The sequence below is a fragment of the Eptatretus burgeri genome, chromosome 5 (genome assembly GCF_056783735.1).
Source record: "Eptatretus burgeri isolate ZD-2024b chromosome 5, Ebu_testis_v1, whole genome shotgun sequence".
Taxonomy (NCBI): Eukaryota; Metazoa; Chordata; class Myxini; order Myxiniformes; family Myxinidae; genus Eptatretus; species Eptatretus burgeri.
In genome coordinates, this window is record NC_140965.1 from 20,067,709 (window position 1) to 20,092,708 (window position 25,000).

The 25,000-nt window shown below is 46.7% G+C and overlaps 1 protein-coding gene across 4 annotated transcripts in view; it reads left to right on the forward strand.

The window, feature by feature from the left end:
* The window catches only part of LOC147025982 (protein PAT1 homolog 1-like), an 84,092-nt gene that overhangs the window by 7,422 nt on the left and 51,670 nt on the right, over positions 1-25,000 (forward strand). For 3 of the 4 annotated variants that reach the window (XM_085880939.1, XM_085880941.1, XM_085880942.1), the window contains 11 exons: positions 1,927-2,004; positions 2,198-2,365; positions 2,519-2,614; positions 3,348-3,434; positions 9,604-9,776; positions 9,904-9,987; positions 10,095-10,263; positions 10,414-10,543; positions 15,917-16,014; positions 16,181-16,240; positions 16,876-17,036. In XM_085880939.1, the coding sequence (XP_085737065.1) occupies positions 1,927-2,004; positions 2,198-2,365; positions 2,519-2,614; positions 3,348-3,434; positions 9,604-9,776; positions 9,904-9,987; positions 10,095-10,263; positions 10,414-10,543; positions 15,917-16,014; positions 16,181-16,240; positions 16,876-17,036 (1,304 nt within the window). The remainder of the gene's footprint in view (positions 1-1,926; positions 2,005-2,197; positions 2,366-2,518; positions 2,615-3,347; positions 3,435-9,603; positions 9,777-9,903; positions 9,988-10,094; positions 10,264-10,413; positions 10,544-15,916; positions 16,015-16,180; positions 16,241-16,875; positions 17,037-25,000) is intronic. The other variant, XM_085880940.1, reaches the window with a different exon arrangement.

Sequence of the window (25,000 nt, forward strand, 5' to 3'; positions counted from 1 at the left end):
AAAGAAGAAAAAAAAAAATCTTTGGTTAAAAGTTAAAGTATGTCGTGCCATTTAATCATTCCGATATTTAGCTTGAGATTTGATCCATTGAAGTCTTTTGATGGGCTGGTCAAGCTAAGACAAGACAAACTCGTCCACTGGTAAGATGAGGGCCTTCATCTTTCAACACTGTCCACTCTGTTCTATTTGAGGACATTGTACTCCAGCAAATTTGCAATGGCAATGCATGACTTTGAAAATGACGTATTCTAGCCCAGAATGCTATACATCCATACATTCATTGGGACCATACGCTGTGCAGAGCGTTGGTGGTGCCGAAGCAGTCTCTGGCTATTGGGCACATTCCTGGACGGGTTGCCACTCCGACACAGACTCTGCATGCATGCTCAGAAACCTCAAACATTGACGTTCAGGGTATCATAAAGTATATCGTGTGTGCGAGATAAGAATTGTAATTTAAAATGTCTCACCAAGGTTCTAAAATCTAAAAATACTTGGAAAATATCTAAGTGAAAGGGCTGTGCCTCTGCACAACGAAAGACTTGAAATTTTTCAGCTCGCCAAATAGAAATCTGCTTGTACTGCAAACTCCCAACCATGTGGGTCTATGCAAGGCCTGAGTGGACAGGTGTGTGCTACACAAACTGCTGACAATTAATGTTTAACTCTTTTGAAATTGCAGGTTAAAAGTGCTTAACGAGCAAAACCAAGTCTAAAACGTGCACACAGCTCATGTGTGAAAGGCCTCATTAGTATTCAGAAGTCCTTTTGAAAGTCGAGTATTGGTAGTAGTCTTGCTACATGTCATGTACAACCAGCTCGTTTGCAAGAAACCAACTAAAATGTTCACTCAAAGTTGTGACTTTGCGATGATCGGATGGCAATCCAGAGTTTGCTAAAAAAAATGACTTCATTGGATGGGTCTCCAATCATGGCTCGAGCACGCAATTCGACACAATTGCGCACGCTCGAAGCCATGTTGAAACGCTCGCAGTCCCATTCTCTGCAAGCAAAAATAATTTTAATCCACACTTCAGTTCTGTTGACACCTGCAGCACCATTGCAAGTTTGGGGTTACCCAGTTCACTCGCTGCCTCACAGCCATGATTCTCATCGGCGGCAGTCATCACCGATGTGAACCAATCCACGTATGAGCATAAATTGCTTCGGTCTTTATTTTCAGTATCTTTGCTATTGTCCCAAAAACTGAAGAGCTTTGACCTTTTTCATCAATTTAAAAACTTTCAATAATTTAACATGTCCATCGAATCTTTAGTTTAGCATCCGTCTCTTCCAGGGCATGCCTGGTGTTTGCTTAATGGTTAGGGTGGTGGGCTTTGGATCCTCGGGTCCTGAGTTCAAATCCCGCTCAGCTGTTTAATTACTACCAGGTGGGGTTAACTCGGCCTGTATTCCTTCCGAGGTCGGCAAAATGAGTGCCAGCATGATGGTATACTGTGTCGGAGTGACGACCCATCCAGGATTGTGCCCAATAGTCAAGGAGACTACTTTAGCAGCACCAACGCTCTGCACAGAGTATGGTCCCAATGTCCTCTCTTCCAGGGCCTTCTCGAGGTTTCCAGTTTGCAGTTCTTGTTGTCCCTCTTTTGGTCATGCCAAGACTTGATCAATGCGCACGTTTGCACGTTGATCAATTTTTGTTGGAGATCGTTTCACTGCCCCCCCCCCCGTGTCTTTGCTTGGTGAACACGTTGATTAATAATTACCACGAACAAAAAAATTAATTTTTGTTTTTTAAATTCCTGAATGCTGTACATCATCTTCACTCCAGTGATTTGTATGCATTTGTTTGAGTTGTAGAATGTAATTGTGGTGAAAATGGTGCATGCTGTAATAACTAATGATTGCAAAGGGAGGGAGACAAAAGTGCATTGTTGTGTTTATTCCCTACTTTTCCCCCCACAGATTCCACTCTCTGTCCATTCCATTTGGGGAACACCTCCTGACATTGGACCGTTCAGCCACCTTCCTCCACAGTTTGAGGTGATTTGTGGAACATTACTTTTAGGTTGTTGGTGCACCCAATCAACTCGTCCATTTGGGTATAAAACACAAAAATGCCAAGTTGACCTCTGTGGTGTTTCTCCAAATTAAAACAGCCCATTTGATTGGGTGCTGTGTTGAGGTTAACCTGATTAACAATAAATCAATAAACAAATTAATGCTCACCTTCAAGGATGAAGCCATTGTGAGAGCGGGGAAGGCCATGAGTGCAGACGAGGTGCGGCAGAGCTTGCTGAACCGTGCACCACCGCCTCGCTCGACATCACCAGTGTTTGGCAGCCCTCCTGTACACACAGCACCTATCGGGACTCCTCCAAAGTATCCACCGCATCCACAGCAGGTACGTGCTTTTGTAGATGTAAGATGGCTGCAGTTTTGTCTTGTGTATTTATTTTACCACCTTTCTCTGCATCTTTCCATTTTTTTTCCTGTCTTTGTGTTCTGCACTCATTTGATGTTTCTTGTCCGATCTGATTGTGACCTCTTCCCGTAGATTTTGCGGCCCATTCCCACCCACCTGCGTCCACATTTGCACCAACCTCGTTTCCATGGTGCTTTCAATGGCCGGTTGTCTCCAATCCATTCTCAGGTACTATCCCGTAAGCCTGTTTACCCTTTTGTAATGGATTTAAGTATCGGTAGAAATGTGAAAACAAACTTCCATAGTCAGCGAGATTTCCAACTGTGGAGCGAGACAAGTATTTTCAATGAGCAAATACCACCCGTCACTGCACTTTATTAGGAGGGAGAGAAGTGGAGGGGGTAGAAAGAGAGATAAAGATGAGGGTGTTGGGGGGGGGGGGGGGGAGGTTAGCAAAGAGAATGTGAGCGCACACACACACACACACACACACACACACACACACACACACACACACACACACACACACACACACACACACACACACACACACACACACACACACACACACACACACACACACACACACACACACACACACACTATTATCATTATTGTAGATGCCCTGATTCATTATATTGTAGTCTTGGTGACTTTGCATGCAGTTTCAATTTCTAGGTTTTTTATTTCTTTCTTTATTTATTATTAATTTTGCATTGTGCAAAACTTCGTGAGACTTTGGTTGTTAGAGATTGCATGTTTTTTATTTTATAATTTGCTTTGTAAAAAAAAAAAAAAAAAAAAAAATCTATCAAAACACCATAAATGTAACATACATGTGAATTTGTATTATACTTTTAACATGATGATTGAAAATATTTGGTCATTTTAGAAGATTCAAACATCTCAAAATGTTCAATTTTCCCGTATCCCTGGAGTTTTACACGAGTTGTGTGTTTAGAGCCCTGGGATTTGTGGTCCTCCTGGTCCTCGCATCCATGGTTTTCCCTCCATGCAACGAGCATCTCTTCTTCATCATCAAAGCCAGGTAGCATTTGATTAAAAATTCACTTCAATGTAACATCTTTGGGGATTGTCTCGTGTTTTAAAACCATCGTGATGGTTTGGTGGGCATATTGTTCCGCGTAATGTTTCATGACATTGATTGCTCTAAAATCCACCTGCACGATGTTGTGCAGATTTATTTTTGAGGCAAAAGCCGTCAATTCGATATCCCAAGTCGAATGCAACTGATTGCCAGCGTGGATATGCAACTTAACTCCCAAAATTGAGGAGGAAGATTCCTTTGCCATTGAGCATTATGTGAGGGCCCTGTCACACCTTGACGTTTTAGCCAGCGTATGGCAAGGTCTCAAAATGTATGTTAAACGCTGGCGTACGCTGAACTATTGATGTTTTTTCTTTAAGTTTTGGGCGGATAATAACGTGTTGGACTTCTGCATAACCATAACGTATTGGTTACGTACACAGAACGTTTCAATCACATATAGATAACTTGTACCAACGAATGCTGAGCGTGTTGTCGGCGTTCACAACCTATGCCCAACGATAGTCTAAAGGCCCGGTCACACCTTGACGTTTTAGCCAGCGATGGCAACGTATTAAAATGTATGTAAAACGCCGGCTTACGTTGAACTTTTGATGTTTTTTTTTTTTTTAAAGATTCGGACGTATTCATTGCGACTTGGCCTTGTGTATAACGCATTGGTAACGGACACAGAACGTTTCGTTGTGTTATAGATAACTTATACCAACGAATGCTGAACCTGTTGTCGGCCTACACAACCGATGCCCAACGATAGTCTAACTTAGGCATAGCGCGTTGCACGCATCGCCGACGATGTCGTGACGTAGCCTATTAAAAGGCTGACGCACAACGATTCGAATCATAACTGCTGTAGAAATGGAAGTGACAACATCGCGATCACACCTTGGCGATCTTGCCAGCATATGCCGACCTAAGAAAAATGTGTCTAAAACATTGGGGCACGTCAAATACGGTATGAGTAAGTTTGGTATACGTGAGTAGAACGCTGAAGTACGCTATCATACGTTGTAGTAAGTAGAGTACGTCAAGAAATTTTAAACATGTTCAAAATTTTACGACGTACTCTGCGTATGACGCACGTTCCGCATGCGATGGGGATAAGTTTTACACACGATATGTGGACGCTTACACACGTCCACAAAGGCTACTCATAAGTCGAAACGCGTCGCGGTCATGTCTTTTTTACGCGAAACTTATTTCTAACTTATGTTTGACGTGCTTTGAACCAATTCTTTACGTAGTCCCAACACACATCGACGTATGTAGACGTATTCCAATGGCGTCTTCCAGTCGACAAAAAAAAAAAATTAACGTGTTTCTAGCTTACAACTGCCATATAAAGACGTGTTCCCAGCGGTTTTGGGAATTGGTATATAAAAATGCTGCTCATAAAAGGGGAACCCAACATTGTTTTCGAGTCCTTTTTGAGTCGATGTCCATGTCAGCAGTAACAGTATCAGTATTAGTATTAGTAGTAGTTTGCTCATGTTGGCAGTAGTAGGTGAGTGTGAGGGGGAGGGTGTGGGTTATGATGGATCGTCCTTGCGTCCGCGTGTCCACGGGTAGGAGACATCTTTTCACCATTGTTCGAAGTTCTTCGCGGCTAATTTTTTATGGTGCTTTTTCAACAATGAGCTATGGCTTGTTTTTACGATTTAGGTCTATTCATAACGGGCTGGACAAATGCACAATGAACTAATAATGTGCATATAGCGCTTTGATTACTTATAGATACGATATTCCAACGAATAATTATCGTGTAGCCGGCGTTCACAAACTATGCCCAACGATAGCCTAACTTATCCATATCGTGCGGCAGTTTATCTTTGCCGGTGATGTGGGGTTTGCTATTCATAGGTTGCCACTCAACGATTTAAATGGCTGCATCTCCACTATTGAAAGTAGACGCTTGCGCTCAACAATTGGATTTTTTTTTTTACACTCAACGACTTTTAAACGGTACCTCTCAGCTATTTTCATTGTTTACAATGAACGATTTAAATTGCTGTCACTCGCCTTTGTTTTTTGACGCTGGCGCTCGGAAATTTTAATCGTTTCTATTGAACGTGCTAAATCGCTCAAACCCCACTATTGAAAGTAGACGCTTGCGCTCAACAATTGGATTTTTTTTACACTCAACGACTTTTAAACGGTACCACTCAGCTATTTTCATTGTTTACAATGAACGATTTAAATTGCTGTCACTCGCCTTTGTTTTTTGACGCTGGGGTTTGGAAATTTGAAGCGTTTCTTCTGAACGTGTTAAAACGCTCAAACTCGACTATTTTAAATAGACGCTGCCGATGGACAATTGGAATCATAGCCAAGCTCGACATCGAAGTGTGAACATCCTCGTCATGCCGAAGAAAAGTTTGAAGAATGCTGCAAATAAGTGTCCTGGCCGTGGCCGTGGACGCTGACGTAAGGACGATCCATTATACCGACGTCTTTCAGCCTATGAGTAACTTAAAAGTAACGTCTGTCTGTGTGGCAACGATCGTGTAACGTGCCTACAACACGTTAATCATAGGTTAGAAATAAGTTTCGGGTACGCTAAACATTACCTCGGCGTGTCTCAACTTATGATTAACTTATAAGTAGCATGTGTTGACGTCTGTCAACGATCGCAGACCGTGCATACAACTTGTGGCCAGCGTAGCGGAACGTGTGAGTCATACGCCGGCATACGTCGTGAAATTTCAAGCATGAAAAAATTTGAGGACAACCAAAAAGTACAACGTTTAAAGCCAACGTACAACGACGTATGGCAGTGTTTTTCAGCGTGCTCTCAATGTTATCAAAACTTACCCATAACGTATTCAACGTGTGCCAGCGTTTTAGAAAAAAAATTCAAAAATCGGCATACGTTGGCTAAAACGGCAAGGTGTGACCGGGCCTTAACTTATGCATAGTGCGGCAGCGTATCGCTAACGATCACGTGGCGTAGGCTATTCGTTGGCTGCGGCCGACGATTCAAATCATAACCGCACTAGACATCGAAGTGTTATGTGAAGCCGCTGTCACACCTTGACGTTTTTGCCAGCGTATGCCGACTTATGAAAAATTTGCCAAACCAAGCTGGCACACGTCGAATACGTTACGGGAAATTTTGAATACGTCGTAGTACGCAGGCATACGTCGTACGTCAAAATTTTCAGCATGTTGAAAATTTCTCGACGTACTCTGCGTATGACTCACATTCCGCATACGCTGGCCATAAGTTGTAGGCACGTTACGCGATCATTGACACACGTTACTTGTACGTTACTCATTAGTCGAAACTCGTCGAGGTAATGGTTCGCGTCAGTGTTCCAGACTCCCTGGTTTTTTTTTTTTCTTCGGTATGACGGTGATGTTGACACTTCGATTTCTCGTGCGGTTATGATTTAAATCGTTGAGCGGCAGCCTATTAATTATATTATATTATAACCGCACTAGAAATCGAAGTGTTAACATCACCGTCATATCGAAAAATAAAATAAAATAAAAACCAGGGAGTCTGGAGCACTGACGCTAAACATTACCTCGACGCGTTTCGACTTATGAGTAACTTACAAGTAACTTGTGTCAACGATCGCATAACGTGCCTACAACTTATGGCCAGCGTTATGCGGAACGTGCGAGTCATACACTGGCATACGTCAAAAAATTTCAATCATGGAAAATTTGTCTAACACCACAGCGTACTACGACGTATGCCAGCGTGCTCTTAACGTATACAAACTTACCCATAACGTATTCAACGTGTGCCAGCGTTTTAGCCAAATTTTGCACAAGTCAGGCATACGCTGGCTAAATCGTCAAGGTGTGACAGGGTCTTTATATCCAGGATAGGCCAAGATCGGACAACTGCTTGCACACAAAGCTTGTGTGAAAGCATTTCAATGAGCCCCGCTTTACTGGGTTTCAAAAACTTAACTGGGACAGCACACATACCTCTGCCAACAGTTTACCTTTTGTATCCCACTGATGGGCCGAATTTGCATCCGGACCTCAACTAAAATGGAATCTACACACACACACACACACACACACACACACACACACACACACACACACACACACACACACACACACACACACACACACACACACACACACACACACACACACACACACACACACACACACACACACACACACACACACACACACACACACACACACACACACACACACACACACACACACACACACACACACACACACACACACACTTTCATCTGAATCCGTGCACAACTTTGAGACATCCTGCTGATCGAGACGAACAGTGGTGAAAACATGACCTCCATCCACCTTCATTGGCAGAGGAAATGGCTTCACAAAACCAGGTTTCATACAGGGTAACTTTTCCATTAACTTTCGTGCGTGCGTGCGCGCGCCCGTGCGTGCTATATTGATGTGGGTCGGTGGCGAGGACGACCGCGAGACAGAGCAGTCGGGCCATCTCCCACCGAACACCAGAATTGAAAGGTCGTCACCCTGGATAACTCCGGAGTCGATGGGTCACTTAAGCCTTAAAGGACCGTCGTCGCCAATATTTCGACGTCGTGAGGTAGGGTCCACTTGTCTATTCCAATTTACCTAAGTACTCACGACGTTTAACTACCGGGGAAGCCACACTCTCGGCCGACTTTGTCAGAACAGAGTCTCTGTAACCGACTCGGGTCCGGCGTAATTGAGCGGAAATTACCAAAGCCGTGCCGGTCCAAATGACAACTTACGGCCCAATCGGCCTCCCTACTTCTCAAGCCCGAACCATACTGGGCCAATGAAAAATCACGGGTAACGAACTGGAACATTTAACGGGTTTATTTTACAATAATCGGGCAGGAGACACAGAGCAGACTTTATCACGAATGAAATGCAATCAATGTACAAGCAAACACTTAACGGTTTCTACTTAGAGGACTGGGTCCACGGACACACACATTGTGTGTGTGGATAAATAAATAAACACCCAAAATAAATGGACCACGTCAGGTCTTTATTGGACCCTCCAGCCGAGGAGGATAGGTCAGCTGGGGGGTCAGAGTCTGGCTGTGCACCTGTCCACCTCGTGCGGTTTGGTCGGTCTTGTTCGGTGGGACTCGAACCCACAGCTTTGAAGCAGCACCAAGCACCAGCGGCGAGAGATATGCAACGGACGCCAGCCATCACGAAGGCAGATGAGACGGGAGGATCGCTTGCACTGCGAGGACGACCAGAAAACCAGACCAGACGAATCGATCACCAACCGGCCAGGCGAGAGCAGACCAGCGCCAGTGCAGACAGAATGCGCCGAACACGCTCCTCCCCCTTGTGCGCGGGGGGCCAGAGGGACCGCCTCTGACGTCACCTCATCCCTCATTGGACAGGGGGGGGGGCGTGTCGGTGGCCTGCCTTCATTGGGCGGAGCATGTGTCGATGTCTCCAACCCCCCCCGAAGCCCTTCGAAGAGGCTGCACAATAGTATATGGCGTTCTGGGTTCCTATTGGCTGGCGAGCGTCGTCCGACGCTCACTCCTCGCTGAATGGACAAGAGGGACTCCAGGCCCTTTTTTGGAGCGAAAAACCAGAGCGCCAGCGACCGATGAAACCCCGCCTACGCACGTGTTCGGTCACGTGATTGGGCAGCCATATTGTTTAAAAAAAATAAAATCTTCTCTGAAATGGCTGCACAGATCGAGGCAAAACTTTACACGTTTGACCACCTATCCATGAGGAGCAAAAGGTTCACACATGACATCGGTCACATGGTTTGGCAGCCATATTGGATTTACCCTATAACTTATTTTAAAAAATCTTCTTCTCCAGAATAGTTGGACAGATTGAGGGAAAACTACGCAAGAACGTTCTACATGACATGGGTGTACAATTTTGTAAAGAAATAATTGATGGGTCACATGGTTTGGCAGCCATATTGGATTGAAGAAAAATCAGTTTTCTCTTCAATAATGTTTTCTCTGGAACCACTTGATTGACATGAAGCTTCACATTTATTATCTCGTAGTGATGGGGAATGCATGTTTTAAATTTCAACTTGATTGGACACATTGTAATAGTCAAAATTATTTAATTTTTTGACATGGGTTTTTATTATTATTATTATGGGTTTTAAGAAAAACAATGTTTTCCTCTGCCATTTCCCCTGTTGTCCTTTCTGGAGGCTGGCAGATTATCTCCAAGCCAATTTTCCTGCTTGCCCACAGTCCTTCCTTCTCCCCTCAACCCCCTCTCCCCATTACCACATAAACTGCTTCCAGGATGTCGTCCCCACCTCATCCATCCATATGTCCGCCCACCGCAATTTATGAGCCCCCCAGCGATGCATGTTTTGCGGTAAGTCACTGTCGCACCAGAATCTTCAATTTTTTTTTAGTTCTTGTTGACTATTGTTCTTTCCTCGAGCTGGAAGTGGAGGTGTTTATATTTTTTTGTATTTAAAGAAAATGTATTTTTTCTGCAGTAGTTTCCCACGTCCCGTGCACCCTGGTGATCTGCATCCCCAGCACAGACGTCTGCTGAACCTCCAACAGCAGCGCGGAAAGAGGTGAAGTTGCTTTTGAACACTAATGGCTAAGAGTTTTTTGTTGGGGGATGGGTGGGGGTGTTGTCTTTGTTTTCTCAATGTTGGGTTTTTACAATGTTGGACACCAGCCAACAGAATGGTGTGGCAACTGGCTGCCATCCACCTGGCACCGGGTGCCCCTCATCGTTTGACCCTTATGCGAACCTCATGACACAGCGAGAGAAGGAGTGGGTTGTGCGCATACAAATGTTGCAGCTGCAGAGTGGTGGCTCTGGTGTTAACGACTACTATTATAAGGTGTTGTGAACCTGAGATTTCTTCCTTGCTATCCTTGTGGGACAACTTTATTTTTTGTACACAAGTCATTTATTTGATTGTTGCAGCATTCAATACACCTTCCTTCTCATCACCTTTTTTAACACTTTGCTTTTATTCCTTCCCTTCCAGATGTATTTTGAGCGATTGGAGCGGCGTGCAATGGCAGGTGATGCCACATCTGGAGGAATTTCAAAAAAGAGGGAACCTCTTCGGCTGATAACTCCACAAGTGGCCCTGGCTGAACACACCTACACACCAAGTAACCAAGTGTTCTATACTGTGGGTAGCTATATGCAATCTGTGCTTACCAAACAAATCTGGACATCCTGTATAAATGACTTTCATTCTTGCATAAACCTGCCCTAAACCTGTCACAAAATTGACTTTTTGGAGGTTATATTGTACTTTGCCTTTTCTTTGTCGAAGCATTGCTGCACTTGAGTACTCAGTGTGGTGCAGTGTTTTCCTGCTTCACTTTCATGTGTCCATTCTGGGGTCGATTCTCAACCATGCTATAAACTGGTACTTCACCAGCAGGGAATTGCATACGGATGGACGTTAAGCTGGTGGATCTTGAAGATCTCATGGTATCTACCTTGAAAGTACATGAATTGTCACCAGCACCCTGGCCAGCACCCTGAATATGCAGGGTGACTGCATGGGTGGCCGTGCTGCACCTTATTAATCATGCAATCGTACCCAAGACTGAGCTTTGTAAGGCTTTTTTTTCATACAAATTGTGCCAAGAGTTCTTCTCGGCAAAAGACTTCTGTGACTCCCATGGGACTGAGTCAGTCTGAACTTTCCAAACCCAAATTTACCCATTGGTAAATCCTCCTTTCTGGACTTTATGATGACGAATTTCCCTGAAAATGTCTCCTTCTCTTCCTCTACTCCAATTGGTTTATCTGATCATATTGTTGCGGGTCGGGTGAGAATACCACCAGGCGGGGGAAGCGATCTCGGGTTCCCACCAGACTCCCCGGAATTGCAGGCCGTCGCACACGGATAATTCCATGACACGGCGGGTCGCTAACCGACCGAGGACGCCAATAACTCAACCGCGTGACCTCGGGTCCTCCCGTCTATAGGTTAACCGGGTTACCTAATTAATCGTGTGATTTAATTACCGGGGAACTCCTTGTCCGAACCGGATCACTTTACCGGACCAGATGCAGCCGAGCGACACCCCCAGGGACGTACCGGCTGAAAGGAATGGCTCGTTGGGAAGAAAGTCCCGTCTGAGCTCTGATTCGAACCATGCTGGATCAATGAAAGGACAGACAAAAATGAGCTGTGAACATTTCTAATAATTTATTGACAAGCAGGTGAGGAAAGTTGTGGCACAGTGAATAGTAGTTTTATTGTTGTGTAATGCAGGTATTACGAATTTGGAATTAAATTGCACGCTACATACAGGTTCTCTTAGTCAGATATGTCAATAAGTGCATGTTCCCGAGATAGCTCACCTTCCATTGTTTAAATGTTTTGAAATCGATTAGGTGCGCTGCGGATCGATTTAATAGTGAGGGAGCAAACAATGGAGACGTCCCTCCCCCTCTTCTGCGAAGAGGAAGAAGAACCCTGCGGTGACGTCAACAACTCCCTCCCACCGTGGTTGAGCGGGGGGTGGATCATGAGGGCATGAGTCACACCGGGTGTGGGGGGGGGGAGGTGCAAAGGATAAAGAGGACATCTTTTCTTTGTTCAAAAAGAGCCCCGAAAATTTGTGGGAGTCCTGTGGTGGGGCTGAGTTCGTGGGATGAGTGTGTGGGAGTCCCGTGGCAGAGTTCGTGAAGAGTCCCGTTCTGAGTCCCGTGTGCTGAGTGAGTCCCGTGGGAGGAGTAAGCTTTTTTGCTTGTGAGAGAGCATTCGTTCAGCCGTCGGGTCCTGCTTGGCTTGAGGCCTTCGGAAGCTTTTTGCTTCGGCTGGCTCAGTGAGCTTCGGCTGCTGCTTTGTTTTGGAAGGAACTTGAGCCGCGAGTGTAGGCTTCTTCCTCTTCCTCTCGGTTCGTGGAGCTTTTCGTTCTCCATTTTGTTTCCCGGCTTGGTGCGACGCGTCGGCCTCTTCTTGGAGTTGGTTCCTCGGGGAAGCGACGCATCGACAGGAAGGATCGGCGCCTCATCTCACCGGCATGTGTTGAGAAGCACGGGAGGATTCGCGGGAGCTCGGGAAGGAACGCGGCTCACGGCGATTTGGATCCAGCTCGCTCTCGCTGGAGCCCGGGTCCGGACAAGTTGAAGACCACACGAGGTGGAAAGGTTCGAATCAAGCTCTGAGTTCCAGCTCACCTGTCCTCCGAGCTGGAGCTCGTGATGAAAGGCCTCAGCCACCGTTTCGTGTGTGCGTACGTGGGCCCGTCTTATAAGTAGTGCCTGCTGTAAAGTGTAAATGACTGTACATAATAAGTAGACGGTTGTAGTTCTTTTGTCGTGCTTTTGTTGCTTGTATAATTGCATACGTGTTTTGCCTTATTTAATTGCATACATGTTTCATTATAATCAATGTCCTTGTGTGAATGTAAACCTGCTAGTTTCATCCATTTCCCTCATTGACTGAACATTTCATGTGTTGGGAGTTTGAAAGCCGTTGGTTTGCCGTAATAGGGAGACATTTGGACCGACGGTTCTCAGTGATTACGCCGCTCGGAATCGCGCACGGACAAGCTCGCCTCGGCGGTTTGTTCCGTCCGAGATCCGTCGAGGGTGGAATACCCCGGTTGTTGGATCACGTGGGTATTTAGGTACATTGAAGATTGGCAATCGACCCTACCCCACGTGATCTGCCAATTGGCGTATTTCGGTTCTTGTACAAGGAGCCGTCGCTCGGAGTTATCTGGGCGGCGATCGATATTCCGGGCGATCGGTCGGACCGACTCGACTTGCGGCTCCGTTCAGAGCGGTCGGTTGGCGGCTGACCCCCGGCCAGTAACACAGGGATAGAAAGAAGCGTGAGGTGTGACGATGACACAAGCAACTTGCGGAAGCTGACACAGAGCAGACTTAACCAAAATAATAATCTTCTGCAATCTTAACTTGCGAGGACAGACGCCATCGCGCGCGCGCACACACACACACACACACACACACACACACACACACACACACACACACACACACACACACACACACACACACACACACACACACACACACACACACACACACACACACACACACACACACACACACACACACACACACACACACACACACACACCCCGGTGAAGAGAAAAAGGAGAGGAGGTGAGGCTAACGGTCTCAATACCTTGCACGATTGCCCAATCGTGCCACCAATACGTTTTGGGGGGATGCTCCACTGGGCGATACCTCCCTGACTGCTGGTGTGCCGTCTCTTGCTTCGTGCAGCCAAGCATCTGTCCAGAGAAAGACTCGACCATCGAGCGTGAAGGGAGGGACTTGGGTGGAGAAGGCAGAGTCGAGAGCGAGTGGGCAGAGTGGGAGACAGGACCAGGTGGGTGGGTGGGTGGAGTCAGCGACGTGGAGGCGGAGTAGCAGGCGATGACAGAAGTGCGGGAGTAGAAGGCAGAGGGATCAATCCCAGGCCGGGCAGAGAATGGGATGAGCTGACCAATTGGCAAGGCACCAAAATCGGAACTACAGACGGCCTCACCACCTGTCCTTTATCGACCCCGGGTTGCAGGGTGGGGGCCTTACCCCAAAGCGGTGTCACCCGAATCGGCTGCTCTGATTGGGCCCGGACCACTGCGTGGCCCAGCCGTGATGGCCGGAAGCGGCTCCACTCCACTTCCTGCAACATAACTCCAAGCTGCGGAATCGTCTCGTTCCGAGCCCCATGATATGAATCTCCCCGCATCGAACTCTGCGACCGGCCGAGGGTCGTGTCGGCCCTGCATGCCTGCCCGGGCACCCCTGATTATCTCTGATCAATGCCTGCTCCATGATGCACCATGTGGCCCGAGTGATCCAGACCGCACAGCACGCCTCTGCCTGATCGCGGCTTCGCCTGGTGGAGAGGCGAGGAGACGTCTGCCATCCGTGAGGAACATCCGCAGCCGCCAGCGAGGACTGACGGTAAGGTGTTGGGGTAACCCCATGCACAGACGAGAACAAGATGTGTGCCATCTGTGCCCTGCTCTGTACGATAATAAGGTGTCACGAGCTGAGCACAGGTCTGCCTGCCATCGAGCATGTTTCGTACAGTATGCATGGATCTGCCATGGCCGACGTGGTCAGCGCTCGCGTTCGCCAGATTCTGCTATCGTGCGCGTGGGGCCAACCCTGATCTGTGTCAGGAATTGAGAACATTTGGATATAATAATTAGATGGAGGTTTGGAATGAAAAAGAATATAAATACAAGTATCAGATGGATAAATGGAGGGAAAGCCGAAATAATTAAATCCAGAAATGGGTTGGAAAGAACGCGCCGCCCGTATCGTGCACACTTGTGTCCTGCACAACGTGTTGTGGTTGTTGTTTTTCTATTATCGGCCTCTGATGATATAGTTGTTGGCACCAAGCTGCCAGCCACGCTCTCGCCAATATTGGGTCATTTGCTTCTGTGTTAAGAACAACATCTGTGCAGCCTCTTTAAGAGATATTTGTTCGTATACCTTTTCATTGCAACCTGCAATCTCATCCCAGATCATTGGAAACGTCAGACGATCATCTCGAGCTTGCGGCAGAGGTTCCTTCGAGGGTATCACTGGTTCCTCACAGCTGCGCTGTCGATGCTCGTGTGGTGTTGTTGTGGCATTCGATTCCCCTCCCCCGGCTGCGGCACGTGCTGCACGTGTTGGCCTCTGCGAGAACCCAGATTCGGATTTACCTCAGGAATAAGCAGAAAAGAAGGGTAGAAATTAAGTTTGAGTGGTGTAAACAGACCGAGCTGTGAGATCCACACAACCCACTGTCCCGTTGTTCCGCTCGACAAAAGGGAAGGGACTATCTGAACGTATATTAATGGAATAACTGTCTCGGGACCGCTGTATGACGGTTGCCATTGCTTTGGAGGGATGCGGTTCCCAGAACGGCAGCAATATGCTTCTGAAAGTCAACATCTCTGGCTGTTCTTGGAGAGCTTCTTCAACGCCAGTGAGTCTGGAAGTTCACTCCAAAAGCAAATCGGCAGGGACTGCAAGCAGACATCCACTGCCCCTCATGCCAACTCAGCCTGGGTATTATTCTACAGAAACCTGTTCTCTCTTCTACACAGATTCATCCCGTCTCATCTTAACTTGTCCTCCCCTTCTCCCCACCCATGGTAGCGCAGAATCACCTGTGAGTCAGTTACTCGGAAACTTGCATTCTCTTCCTGGAAGGAAAACCCAACCAAAGGCAATCTCAGATTATTCCACAAAGCCCATAACAATATTGTGTCCACTCTCAGGAGAGCCAGAAAATCGTTGGGACCGTGTTGTGTAGGAACCAAGCTTCTTTCGTGTGAAACTCCTTTTTTGGGTGAACATGTAGCATATGGAATGTTTAAATCCTTAGCCACCAAGGTTCTGGATGTTCACATTGAAATAAAGGGAATTCCCACAACCGTTGTGTCGTATCCGTGCTTTCATGTATTGCACGTGCGTGCTCTTTTAAGGATGTTGGTGATCGGATGAAACACCGTGATGAAGCTGCTTGCTTTTTTTTGCAGTGCAGTTCCATGGCTCCCTTGGGAAGCTCACAGTTTCAAGTGTGAACAATCCTCGAAAGATGATCGATACAGGTCCTCTGGCTCGAAGTGATGACGAGGTGAGCTCTAACTTCCCATATTCCTGGCCTCTACTTCTTTGAACTTCCTATATGTGATTATCTTGAAATTATTTTTATTCTTCTTGACTGGAGGGTGGATTCTTTCTTTTCTGCTTTAATCCAGCAAATAAGTTCACCTCTCCATCCTCCCTTCTCCCCTCATTAGGAACTGAAGGACAAGCAGGGAAGAGACAAGAGGCGGAGAGTACTGCAAGCCATTGAACAGGTATTGCTTGGGACTCAGAAAAGGTGGCAATACCAAATTTGCAGTGAGGGTTTTAACTGCTGTGTACCTTCCATGCTTTTCCAGTGATGTTATCATTGTTTTTTGCAAGAAAGTACGGATACAGGTCTTGATCCATACATTCCGAGTGAGGTGGGGTGGGGAAATAGTTGTGTGGGGAGAAATGTTTGGGGGAGGGGACACAATGGAGCGAAGAGTTGGGGGGGGGGGTAGTAATTGAGGAAAGGGGAAGTGGGCTCCAATATATATATATTATTTATTTATTTTCCCCTGGAAGTGCATAATATATTACAACATTAGTATTCCTGCAATGGTTAAAGCAAATGAGTATCCATTTAATAGCCTGTATATTTGGCCAAAACTTTCATCATAATCCAAGGTGGGATGCTTGGCTTTGTGCTAATCAGGTGATCCTTTTCCCAGCTCAGCTCAGACATTGCTAATGGATAGGAGCTGCAGTTTCTAGATGGTGTAAAGTTGACATGTCATGCAATAAACTTTGAAATCAAATTTTGGCAAAAGTTTATTTTCACATAGTTGAGGCATTTCCTCAGAAGGCATTCCTGAGTGTTGGAATGGGGGAAGTTTAACACATTTGTGTGTTTGTCCCTGCCAAGGCTTATTCGCTCCTGCTGCAATTGGAGGATTTGGAATGCTTGTTGTCCCGCTCCACACCAGCTGAGAGGGACGAGGTGGCTTTGAGACACGTTTCTTGCCAACGGCAACTTTTTAACATGCCTTGCAAATCCTGTACCTCTGTGGATGAAGATGAGAAAAGGTGTGAAGAATGCATTAAAAACAAAACCCTCCCAATTCATTTTTTGGAAACTGTCACTTGTGGTCTTTGGGGGGTCGTTGGTAAGTCTTTCGATTAGATATCAAATGTTTTTGTTATTTGAGATTAATTTTTCTCAACTTTGCATCTTTTTTTTTATTTTTTATTTTTGTAAACTTGCAAAGGTACCCAGCGTTGTTGGGCAACGCTGGGTCTATCCTCCCATGCCTTCCCCTCCTGACTGCTACCAATTCCCCATGACAGGTGATGGCTCGTGTATTTATACCATTGGCGTGCGGGGGGGGGAGGGCTAGGCGAACGGGGAGGCCGTCTTGGGTGGCACTTTGTTTTGGTGCTTCTATCGTCTATCGACACTTCTGAGGACAATTTCCCCGTGGTGTAGGGAGGGGTTGAACTGTGAAAATGGCCCTGCCCACTGTTTGCTGACCTAAGGTTGTGGCCAACGATGTCCTGGAGAGGGGGCGGGCAAAAAGGAGTGCAATGCATGCTGGGAAATTAAAGTTGAAGACGAGGCAGTGAGGCGTTCATGTGTCAATCCAGTGTTCATGGTTCATTCCAGTTCGCCGTTTCATGTTTGCGTCTCATTCCTGTGTTTGTAGCTCATTCCTGTTCTGGGAAGGCCTTGTGTTATTGGTAAGCATACGTTTGTATCCACTCATCAACTGTTGCACCCAACCTTCATGGTTTGACCGAGACCAGGCGAACAGTGATGTCAAAAATTCTATGTACACCAGAAAAGTCTGTCAGAATGACTGGTGACCCTCCATTTTAACACTATTCAGCCTTGAAAACTCGCCCTCAATCCAAAATTATGCACAATAACCTTCCATTAAGTGCTGACCCAGAACTGCCGACATGCAATGTGCCAACCCCAGACAGAGCTGCAGACATTTGCAGAGGCTATTATAGTGCGGAATATAAGGTACATGTAGTAAACGGGAGCAATATGAAATCTTGGATCAGCCACATGAGTAAACTACCCAACGCACCAATCAGATAAGTGGCAAGAACATAAAATTTGGTTTTCTCTCATCACTCAGTTTCCTGATGGACCTATCCAATGACAGCAACATTGCCAAGAAAATATTGTTTTCGACCTGGGTTCGTGGGGGTACTCTAATGGTGGGGGTATCCCCAGTACTCACCAGGAATCGAGGCCATCTCGCATGAATAAGTCTGTCTCAGCAGCTTGAGAATCGACTGCGAACACCAATTAATTTAACCATGTGACCCAGTATCCTCCGTCTGACTACCATTTGACTGAAACACGCAGTCTCTTTATCAAGAAATCGTGCCCTCGGCAGTTGTGCTACTTTTATCTTCATTGGATGGTGATCAAGGTGGCTGAGCTTACCGCCAGCACAACAGACTGATAAAAATAGACTAATTACTACACCATACTCCCAAGAAGAAAGCCAGACAAAACGATACGCACATTCACACATACACACACTGTACTGTTCAGTACTTAAAAAAGTTTATTTTATTTGAACTCATAACTTCGACTTAAGCAATTGACTGATTTCTCAACTGCCTGGATCATCAGCTTGGAACCGTTTTTCATTGAGGTTTCGATCCTTTCAGCCCAGAACCTCTCCAAACGGCAGATCCACAACCACAGTCGCAGGTCCACATCAGTAGATTACTAATCAATGGACCTACAACCCATAGTTGTGTCCAGCCAGTCGGTCAACATAGCAATGCAATGTCCATGTACAAATTTATTTAATGATTACTTTTGTTGAAAGTATTATGACATACGAGTAAATTTTAATCATACATCACTTTATAAGATTATGTATTAAGTGATAAACACTTTACCTTGTAGACATGTCTATTACACTGCACCTCCATTGAACCATAGACTCAAACTGTCATTAACAACCAATTTTAATATGCCACACTGTTTCTTAGCAACCACCAACAAATTATATTTATATATATATATATATATATATATATATATATATATATATATATATATATATATATATATATATATATATATATAGTTAAGGCTGTGGAAATTCGCAGAGCACCATATAGGTCCTTAGATCAGCTATGCCGATAAGTCTGTGTTCAGATAGATTTCCCCACCGTTGTCTAAAGGGGTTTATTCGTGTAACAGGGCTGTGAATCTTTGAGTTTGCCCTTTTTCTTTTACTATCGTTATTTTTGACCAACTGCCATTACTACCACCACAAAGCGCCACCAACCACGATCACCACAACCACCTTCTCGTCAACCGCCAACATCCCCACAGACAATGAACAACCACCTGAACCACAAACGCCAGCCACACCACCATCAAGACCACCACAAAACGCTAGCCACACCATCCACACCACCACCACATTTCCACCTCAGCACGGTTGCGAGAAGCCTGGCACTCATCGGGGAAGAACGGACGACGGCCTCACCCCCCCCCCCCCCCCAACGACAAACACGTGCGGAAAAGACTAAAGCTATGAAGACATTAAGGAAAGGCCCCGATTCGGCGAGGAAAACGCCCTGCTTCTGGAAGCTTCGCGTGCATGCTGGAAGGGAGGGGGCGAAAGGGAGGGGCGAGGGCCGTGGAGATAAAAGCGTGCACTGAACGCAGCGTAAAAAGAAGCGAGTGGAGGTCTGGGCTCGTGTGAGTGTGTGGAGTTGTGGGCAGCCGTGCTGGAGCCTGGAGTCTGGGGTCCCCGCAGTCGGTGAGGAGCTGGAGAGGATCCAAGAGGGACGCCCAAGCAAGTCACCACGAGGGTGGAGGTAACCTGCGGTGGCCTCTTGGAGTTCCTTCAGTCAACCAAGCTCCTTGGACATAAAGACCCTAAGAGGTCCAGTCTGACCTACTTGTCTTTAAGGGGGTCTTTTCCTTGCTTTTATTTGTGTGGAAGTTGTGGCGCCGTGTCCCGTTAAGTCGAGAAACTGTTAACTGACTCTACATGATTAATTGTAGACGGTTGTAGCGCTTCGCCTTGCTCTCGTCTTGGTCTCGTCCCGCATTCATCACAAATCAACTGCATGCGTGTTTCACCAATTCATTGCATGTTTGTTTGTATACGTGTAAAATAATAAATGTGCTGATCTGAATGTGAACCTGTTCGTGGTGTCATTTTCCCCATTGAACTGCCGTATTGCATTTCGGAATGGTAGTGGGCTTTTTGATAGCCGATAAAAGAATCTGGTCCAGCGAGGTCTCGCGATAATACCCCGCTTGGTTATCCCAGAACGGAACGAACCGCTTAAGCGGTTAGTGTCCAAGCAGACCTCGCTGAAGTACGGTCTCTCGGTAGGCTGCCCACGCGAATAATTAGGTATATCGACAATTCGGCGATTGACTTTGTCGCGCGCGGGTAGAATATTGACAAGGCCGTGGTGTGCGCTTGGAGCACACCCGTGACTGGTTTTGGCGTTGTTCCGGAAAGTCTCGACTGAATTGTTCGTCCGGTGGGCGTACCGCCGCGATTTGGCGAAAAGCGGCTGTCCGCACGCCGGCAGGCGGAAAATTCGTAACAAAATATATATACATATATATATATATATATATATATATATATATATATATATATATATATATATATATATATATATATATATATATATATATATATATATATATATTCTGTCATTTATTTTCGAAAAAATTTTTTCATTGTATTTTCATTGAAATGCCTTATTTTTGTGTGTCTACAGTGGGGAGAACAAGTATTTGATACACTGCCGATTTTGCAGGTTTTCCCACTTACAAAGCACGTAGAGGTCTGTAATTTTTTTTATCATAGGTACACTTCAACTGTGAAAGACGGAATCGAAAACAAAAATCCTAAAAATCACATTGTATGATTTAAAAAAAAATTAATTTGCATTTTATTGCATGAAATAAGTATTTGATCACCTACCAACCAGTAAGAATTCCAGCTCTCACAGACCTGTTAGTTTTGTCTTTAAGAAGGCCTCCCATTCTCCACTCATTACCTGTATTAACTGCACCTGTTTGAACTCGTTATCTGCATAAAAGACAGCTGTCCACATTCAATCAGACTCCACCCTCTCCACAATGGGCAAGACCAGAGAGCTGACTCAGGACATCAGGGACAAAATTGTAGACTTGCACAAGGCTGGGATGGGCTACAGGACAATAGGCAAGCAGCTTGGTGAGAAGGCAACTGTTGGCGCAATTATTTGAAAATGGAAGAAGTTCAGATAACAGTCAATCTCCCTCGGTCTGGGGCTCCATGCAAGATCTCACCTCGTGGACCCTCAATGATCATGAGAAAGGTGAGGGATCAGCCCAGAACTACACGGCAGGACCTGGTCAATGACCTGAAGAGACCTGGGACCACAGTATCAAAGAAAACCATAAGTAACACACTATGCCGTCATGGATTAAAATCCTGCAGCGCACGCAAGGTCCCTCTGCTCAAGCCAGCGCATGTCCAGGCCCGTCAGAAGTTTGCCAATGATGATCCAGAGGAGGAATGGGAGAAGGTCATGTGGTCTGATGAGACCAAGATAGAGCTTTTTGGTTTAAACTCCACTCGCCGTGTTTGGAGGAAGAAGAAGGATGAGTACGACCCCAAAAACACCATCCCAACCGTGAAGCATGGAGGTGGAAACATCATTCTTTGGGGGATGCTTTTCTGCAAAGGTGACAGGACGACTGCACCGTGTTGAGGGGAGGATGGATGGGGCCATGTGTCGCGAGATCTTGGCCAACAACCTCCTTCCCTCAACAAGAGCATTGAAGATGGGGCGTGGCTGGGTCTTCCAGCATGACAATGACCTGAAACACACAGCCAGGGCAACTAAGGAGTGGCTCCGTAAGAAGCATCTCAAGGTCCTGGAGTGGCCGAGCCAGTCTCCAGACCTGAACCCAATCGAAAATTCTTGGAGGGAGCTGAAAGTCTGTGTTGCCCAGGGACAGCCCCGAAACCTGAAGGATCTGGAGAAGGTCTGTATGGCGGAGTGGGCCAAAATCCCTGCTGCAGTCTGTGCAAACCTGGTTAAGAACTATAGGAAACGTCTGATCTCTGTAATTTCAAACAAAGGTTTCTGTACCAAATATTAAGTTCTGTTTTTCTGATGTATCAAATACTTATTTCATGCAATGAAATGCAAATTAATTATTTAAAAATCATACAATGTGATTTCAGGATTTTTGTTTTAGATTCCGTCTTTCACAGTTGAAGTGTACCTCCGATAAAAATTACAGAACTCTACGTGCTTTGTAAGTGGGAAAACCTGCAAAATCGGCAGTGTATCAAATACTTGTTCTCCCCACTGTATGTATATATGTATGTATATATATTTTATATTGTTCAGAATTCGTGCCCGCCGGCGTGCGATCGGTCGTTTTCCACTAATAGCAACTGCGTCGCCCACCGGATGGACAATTCAGTCGTGACTTTCCGGAGCTAACGCCGGATCTAATGCCGGAACCCTGTCACGGGTGGGTCTTCAACCTCACCACGGCCGTGCCAATTGTCTCCCCGCACAAGATAAGGTCACTCGCCGAACTCGATATACCTTAGTACCTGCGTGGGCAGTCGACCGGGCGACCGTACTTCGACGCAGGTTGGCTTGGGACACGAACCGCTTAAGCGGTCCGTTCCGTTCTGCAGCGATAACCGAGCGGGTATTATCGTCTACCTCGCCGGATCTGATTCTATTTACCGGGTATTTAAAACCCAACTATTTATTCTGCGATGCAAGATGGCATTTCAATGGGGTGAAAGGAGGACGCGACGAACGGGGTACCTTTAGACCAGCACATTTATTATACAACACGTAAGCAGGCAAATAGAAACAACAGGCAAGCACATATATAGGCAAATAGAAACAAAAGCAATCACGGGACGGGGACAAAGACACAAGCAAGGGAAAGCACTACGACCGAATATAATTAATAAATGTACAGTCACTTCGGCAGTTTTGCTTGACAGACGGCGCCACGACAACATTCATTCAAAAACACAAGAAAAGACCCCCTTACAGACAAGGGGGTCAGGCTGGACCACTTGGGTCTTTATGACATGGGACCTGGGAGACCGAACAGGTCCCGCGAGACCGTAGCAGGTTACCTGCACCCTCATGGTGCGACGGTCGGCGAGCTCTCTCCGGCACTCTCCTCCCGACTGCACGGCAGAGCTGGTCCTCCTCACACAACCCTCGTGACTTGGCGTTATCAGCACCACGACGAAGACTAAGCTCCAGCTCGAAACTACGTCGTTCCACGAAACCACCAAAAGACGCACAGGCCACCCCGAAGACCAAGACAAGACAAAGACAAAAGACAAAGACACCAAGCTCGCGTGCTGTCCGCCTAAAATCCCCTGGGGCTCAGCGCTTCGCCCCTCCCCGTTTTCGGCTCCGCCTCCATTCGAGGTGTGTGTTGGTCCCCATGGGTCAGGAACTATGAACCAGAATAGCACTAAGTTCCTTGACTTTGCAAGAAGTCATGGACTTAGGGTGGCTGGTTCATGGTTTCAGCGCCCACAAGCTCATCGCTGGACTTGGTATTCCAACGCTGGCGGTGTGGCAAAGGAGATTGACCATGACCTCATTGACGGTCGTTGGAGGATGATCCAGAACTGCAGGGTCTACCGGAGTGCTCAGTTCCTCAATACTGACCACAGGCTTGTTGTAGCAACTCTGAAGCTGCACCTTAAATCCTGGAGAATGGTACCATCCCAGCCTAGGCTGGATGTTGGCAAGCTCAGGGATGAGAGAGTAGCTGAGGAGTTTGCGGACAGGCTGAGTGGACACTTGGGGGGTCTGGGTGCTTTGGGGGGTCCTGAAGAGTTGTGGAGCGCCTTCAAGACCACCGTCCTGGATGTTGCCGGTGGATGTCTTGAAGCTCACCGCAGAGCAAAGAAGAATTTTGTCTCAAGGGACACTGGATACCATTGACCAGAGTCGCAGGGCCAGGCTGAATGGCAGAGCTGAGCTGTTCAGGGAGCTGAGGCGTAAAACTGTATGTGCACTGAGGGTGGACAAGGAGGCCTATGTGCGAGGAATCTGTGAGGGGGTAGTGCATCACTTGTAGTCAGGTGATTCTCGTCCCACTTACAGGGGAATTCGCGCATTGCGTTCTTCCAAGCCCATCCCTCGGAGCACTGCAGTTCGAGCGGAGAGTGGTAGGCTCTTGACAGAGGAGTCTGAAGTGAAGGCCCGCTGGGCCGGTTACTTTGAGCGGTTGTACCAGGCTGATCCCCCAGCTGTCGAGTTGGACGTCAAGGGTGTTACAATCCCTGTTGCTGACCCTCAAATCAACTGTGGTCCACCTTCGCTTGTGGAAACGCGGGCTGCGGTGAACCAGTTGAAACGGGGCAAAGCTCCAGGGATCTGTGGCATCCATGCTGAACTTCTCAAGGCTGCTGGAAATGCTGCACTCGTGTCGTTGCATACAGTTTTGTGCTCTGCCTGGAACACAGGCATCATCCCAACTGACTGGAAGAGGGGCCTTGTTGTCCCTCTCTGGAAAGGAAAGGGTGATCGCCAAGACTGCAACAACTACCGAGGGGTGACACTGCTCTCAGTGCCAGGCAAGGTCTTTGCTCGGATAATTCTTGATAGGGTTCGACACCATATGCTTGAACACCAGCGTCCAGAGCAGTCAGGCTTTACACCAAAGAGGTCAACGATTGACCGTATCCTTGCCCTTCGTGTCCTCACCGAACTCAGACGAGAGTTTCGGCAGGGGCTGCTTGCAGCCTATGTTGATCTCTGTAAAGCATTCGATTCAGTGAATCGGGATGTCCTCTGGAGGATTCTTGGTCTTCGTGGGGTGCCACCAAAACTGATCGATCTGATGTCTGAACTCTACTCTGGTACTGAGAGTGCTGTGAAATGTGGTGGCACCATCTCTGACTTATTTCTAGTTGTTACTGGAGTTCGTCAGGGGTGTGTACTGGCCCCCACACTTTTAAGCACTTGTATGGACTGGATTTTAGGGAGGA